Source organism: Solanum stenotomum, unplaced genomic scaffold (genome assembly GCF_019186545.1).
Source record: "Solanum stenotomum isolate F172 unplaced genomic scaffold, ASM1918654v1 scaffold6331, whole genome shotgun sequence".
NCBI lineage: Eukaryota > Viridiplantae > Streptophyta > Magnoliopsida > Solanales > Solanaceae > Solanum > Solanum stenotomum.
In genome coordinates this window covers 186,711-191,972 of record NW_026036146.1, presented here as the reverse complement: position 1 = coordinate 191,972, position 5,262 = coordinate 186,711, and the positions used below count along the sequence as shown (strand labels likewise).

The 5,262-nt window shown below is 35.4% G+C and overlaps 1 protein-coding gene across 1 annotated transcript; it reads right to left on the bottom strand.

Moving 5' to 3' along the window:
- Nucleotides 1-1,358: 1,358 nt before the first annotated feature.
- On the bottom strand, nucleotides 1,359-4,871 carry LOC125852871 (uncharacterized). The gene is made up of 5 exons (XM_049532550.1): nucleotides 4,259-4,871; nucleotides 3,406-4,162; nucleotides 2,357-2,677; nucleotides 2,173-2,272; nucleotides 1,359-2,096 (listed from the first exon to the last, which is right to left on the bottom strand). The coding sequence occupies exons 1-5, from the start codon at nucleotides 4,869-4,871 to the stop codon at nucleotides 1,359-1,361; spliced, it is 2,529 nt and encodes an 842-aa protein (XP_049388507.1).
- Between the last annotated feature and the right edge of the window lie 391 nt (nucleotides 4,872-5,262).

The window sequence follows — 5,262 nt, the reverse complement described above, 5'->3', positions numbered from 1 at the left end:
TTTATTTATAAACATCAAGCAGTGTCTAAAGTGTATTATCAGTTTCTTTAGCGACAATATAAGATCTTAAAGAGGTTGAGGCAGTAAGGAAGAAACATATGACACATATGAAAGCGTTATCAAAGAGACAAGGATTAGATATAAATTATATAATCCTGTCATTATCATATCTTGAAATGACTAGCTGGGAGGAGCCGATACTGAGCTCGAATTCAATACGATCTAAGCTTAATCTAGAACAAGTAAAAAAAAGTTCTAGTATGAAATCTAATGATATACTGCAAAGATAAGAAAAACTTCAGGGAATGAGGATTGTTGATATCAAAGAAATGTCACACCATACACTCCAATAAAAGCAAAGTAAACAATAAATTTGCCACACAATCTGAACATATAGGTCAAGAGCAAAAGTTCTAGGGAACTGCACATGGGGAATTCTGTTGCCCCATTCAATCAATTCCTTACCATATGATGTTGCCACATTCAACTATTGCTTCTTATATAAGAGAAGTGTAGACATTAGTGAACAAGCTACTTTCTTCAAGAATGATTTTTTTGTATTGATTTAAAAACACCTCAATTTGTAATTCATTCCCCACTAATACAATTTAAGAAAATCAACAGAACTTGTAAACATTTATAAAAAAAAGTATGGAAGAAAATCAACACATCTTATTTTCTTGCATGTAGAAAAACAATGTAAATGAACAATATTGTACACTTACCGTCCCATGACGATTTCAATTGGGATGCGGGTACCATCAGTTGTATTTGACGAAGTTGTGGATACAATGTCATTCCTTGGTATTTCGATCCCCACAGATGAAGATGGTCCCGATATGTTGACTGCAACTGAATCTGGTGTAACTGGTGTTGGCAGTTCAGGCAATGATGGTGCTTGATCACGTGCGAAACTCGACATTAGAGGAGATGCCACTGGATCTGCTGTCCTTTTTCCAGAATATATATAACTTCCACCCCCCCTAGGTGCCATATCTGCAATTTCAAAGTTAAATGTGGATGAAGTAATATCATAATGATTGATCTAATTATAACAAGAATAGATAGTTAGTTGATATATCACTTCAAGAACAAGATCCCTCTGAAATTTAAGAAAAAAAGTTTTAATCTAGTTAGCAGATAAATATATAAACACTTCTATAAATAAAATAATCTCATCACTATTCCAAACATAGATCTAGAACCATACTGGGAATAGTTGTTCAAACAAAACAACCAGGAGAACTATTAAAACAAAATAAGTATACTGGTAAAAGAGACGAAATATAAAATCAACTTATATACTACATTTTAGTAACTCTAACTCCTATATTTGAAGAGATTGGAGCATTTTGACTCTATTCACTGCCACTTTCATAGTACGCCTCTTCATTCTCATTTTCATCATCTGATTCTAATTCTAATTCATCATGAAACTCTGTCTCATCATCTAAATTATCATCCTCATCTCTCAAGTTTATGAATTCGCCATTTGGATCATTCCGGACAATAGTTTCACTATCGGACACTACATCAAATCTTAAACCATTTTCATCACATTGGAAAGGCTCAGCATCATCTACTAGAGGAGATGATAAATATGACAGAGGCATAACCACAATACCTCTAGCTTTTGTTTTGCACACAGCCCACCAATCACTTTTATCACGTCGTAAGCTAGGATAAGAAGCATAATACACTTGAGCTGCTTGCATTGCCAAAACAAATGGTTCATACTTCTTCAATTTCCTTTTATGGTTGATATCCACAAGTTTATATTGCGGGTGGATCTTCATTCCTACATTTGGTGTGGGGTCAAACCATTCACATTTAAATAAAACAGTTTTTTTGATCAATGTACTGCCCTTGTACTCCAATTCAAGAATTTCAGTAAGCACACCATAGTAGTCATTGTCATCTGCACTATAATTGGTTCCTTTTATGCAAACGCCACTATTATTAGATGCTCTAGAAAAACTGCGACCTTTAGTGTGAAATTTAAAGTCGTTGACATTATAACCAGTGTATGGTTTCGCTGATCGACATGGACCTTCTGCAAGCGCCTTGATGAACTGATTATCTATGTGGACTCGAGCCTATTAAATTAAAAAAAATTAGAGTTTCTTATAAGTGAACTAAGTACAGATGGAAAGATAATGTACAAGTGCTCACATATCTTGTGAACCATGATGCAAAATCTTCATCAAGTTTCTTGTCCACTTCCTGCTCCGTAATTCGTGGAAAATTTTGATGAAGGGAGTCAATAAATTTCCTTTGGATCACATATAAGAAAAAGAATATGTAAGTGTTTTGATAATTATAATGTATAAATGAAAACAAAAGCTTGAAATCTTACTCCACATATGGCTGCACTTCTCTGCAATTTAGTAAAATATAAATATGAGCTGCTTTAAGTTCTTCTTCGGTTAGATATCTCCTATTTAGTTCCCCAAATCCTCGACCTGGATAGGTGAATATAGAAAGATTACCATTGTATCCATCTTGTTCGCCTATACCACCATCGTCATTTCGTGGCACTTTTCTATGCCTTGTGTAAACATGAGGCTCGAAGTAGTGTGAACAAAAGGATGAAGCTTCCTCAACTCTATACGCATTGCATATGCATCCTTCAACATGAGCCTTATTTCGAATATTATATTTATATTTTTGAAGATTTCTGAAAATAGTACAAAAGCTCAAGGCATTAGTCATTCATATGATTAAAATGAAGTACTTAAATGACCAAGTTTATTTTAGTGGTTAGGGGCAGGCGAAAGGAATTACATATTGAGTTCAATGTACTATGAAATAGATGCTTTACCATTTATATACTTAGGAGTTCCTTTGTCTACTAAAAGGATGACAAAGGAATTTAGAACAAGGAAAGACTATGAATCAATTTGGTCCATACATACTATATAAGATATTGGAGACTAGCAAATCACATGGAGGTGCTCGATATGCTTTTTGGATGATAAGAAAGATGTGTCATATGTTGAAATTCTGGCAGATTATCATTTTAAATACACAAATAAAACATGGGGGAGGGAGGGGGAGATAAAATATCATACACTTATAAAACTTTAAGGTGTTGCAGCATATGCTCCTTAGAAAAATCTCATATGTCATAATACTACATGTTGTGAAGACTGGCCTATGCATCTATTTAAGAAGTAGCATGAGGTTATTTGAGTTTTTAAGTCCTATTTAATTTGAGTTATGACTTTCTATTGGAGATACTGATTAGGGATTGGCATAAGGATTGTAAGGTTATTTAAGTGTTGTCTAAGAAGGGAAGGTTCCTGGTTGGCTCCTCTCTAAGCTTTGTATTGTCGCTTAGTGATTAACAAAATCAGTTTAATTGCCCAAAAAATGAAGTACTTGAATATATAAATGAAATCTTACCTCTCAAATGGATACATCCATCGATATTGTACCGGATCAGCTAGCATTGCTTCATAAGCGAGATGCACAAGGAGATGCTCCATTGAATCAAAGAAGCTAGGAGGGAATACACACTCTAATTTACAAAGTATTTCAGGTATTTCTTGTTGAAGTCTTACCATATCCTCTTCACGTATTACTGTAGAAGTGACATCCCTAAAGAAAAGACTCATCTCAGTAAGTGCTTCCCACACCTTTTTTGGTAATAGCTCACGGAATGCAATAGGAACCAATCTTTGCATGAATACATGACAATCATGACTTTTCATACCAAATAACTTGTGTTTTTTCATGTCCACACACCTTCCCATATTTGAGACATATCCATCAGGAAACTTTAGATTTTTCACCCATTCACACAACAATTTTTTTGACTCTTCTTTTAGTGTGTAAATAGCTTTCGGGTATTTTCCATCAACAACATGTAATTCAGGTCGTCGACAGAACTCTTTCAAGTCTTCTCTAGACTTTGGGTTATCTTTTGTTTTACCATCTACATCCAGCACTGTGTTGAACACATTCTCGAAGAAGTTCTTCTCAATGTGCATCACATCTAGATTATGTCGAATGAGATTGGTACTCCAATATGGCAAATCCCAGAATATGCTTCTCTTCTTCCAACCAGAAAACTTACTAATCCGACGATTAATAATATCAGCCCCAAGTTCTGTTACCTTTTTAAGTCCCAGTTCGTCTATCTCTTTTAAGACATCTTCACCTGATTATAATGGGGGAGGCTGCATGGTTACTACTCTATTCTTTCTAAATGAGCTCTTATCCTTTCTATAGGGATGATTCAGTGGCAGAAACTTACGATGGTTGTCAAACCAAGACTGCTTACCACCTTTTGTCAAAGTAAAAGCATCAGAATTCTCCTTACAATATGGACATGCTAGCCTGCCCGCAGTACTCGACCCAGAAAACATTGAATATGAAGGAAAGTCACTGATTGTCCACATCAAAGCAGCTCGCATTTTGAAATTTTGCTTCTTAGAGATATCATATGTGTTGACACCTATATTCCATAAATTCTTTAATTCAGCAATCAAAGGCTGCAAGAAAACATCTAGTTGCTGCTTAGGATTCTTTGGCCCAGGAACTATAACTGACAAAAATAAATAGGGATCTTTCATACACATCCAAGGAGGCAAGTTATATGGTGTCACAATTACTGGCCAAGATGAATATTGTTTTCCCGTTTGTCCAAAGGGTTGAAACTCATCTGTTGATAGCCCTAATCTAACATTACGACTTTCCTCTGAAAAAGATGGATGCTTCTTATCAAAGTGCTTCCAGGCAGGTGCATCTGAACAGTGATGCATTACACCTTCCTCAACTTCATGTTCAGCATGCCATCGCATGTGCGAAGCAGTTGCTTTGGAAGTATACAGTCGTTGCAGCCGCGGAGTAAGAGGAAAGTAATACATCTGCTTAAATGATACAATTTTTTTCTTTGAAAGAGATCTTTGACTTGTAGGCTTGTACCTGGGATGACTACAAAATTATTGCAATTTATAAGCTCACTATCCTCTCCCCAGTAAATCATTGACACAAGTATGAATTTTTTCAACTGGCATGTTCATTCCCCTCATTAACTTTTTAGTTTCATAGAAATTTTTGGCATCACATTATCAGGCGGAAGCATCTCATTTACATATTGACAAATGTCATCAAAACATCTATCAGAGAGGTGGTGTTCAGTCTTGATGTGCAACAAACGAGAAACAGCTGATAATTTTGAGTGTGTTTCACAACCAGGCCACACTTCTTGATTTGCAGATTTAAGCATATCATAAAAACTTTGTGCATCAGGATTAG

What these genes read in the sequence shown, in the direction of transcription:
- LOC125852871 (XM_049532550.1), bottom strand. Translation starts at nt 4,871, where the DNA reads ATGTATTACTTTCCTCTTACTCCGCGGCTGCAACGACTGTATACTTCC. An exon ending in TGGATGTATCCATTTGAGAG is followed by an intron (nt 2,678 to 3,405) that starts GTAAGATTTCAT and finishes TACTATTTTCAG; the next exon opens with AAATCTTCAAAAATATAAAT. An exon ending in GAAGTGCAGCCATATGTGGA is followed by an intron (nt 2,273 to 2,356) that starts GTAAGATTTCAA and finishes TGTGATCCAAAG; the next exon opens with GAAATTTATTGACTCCCTTC.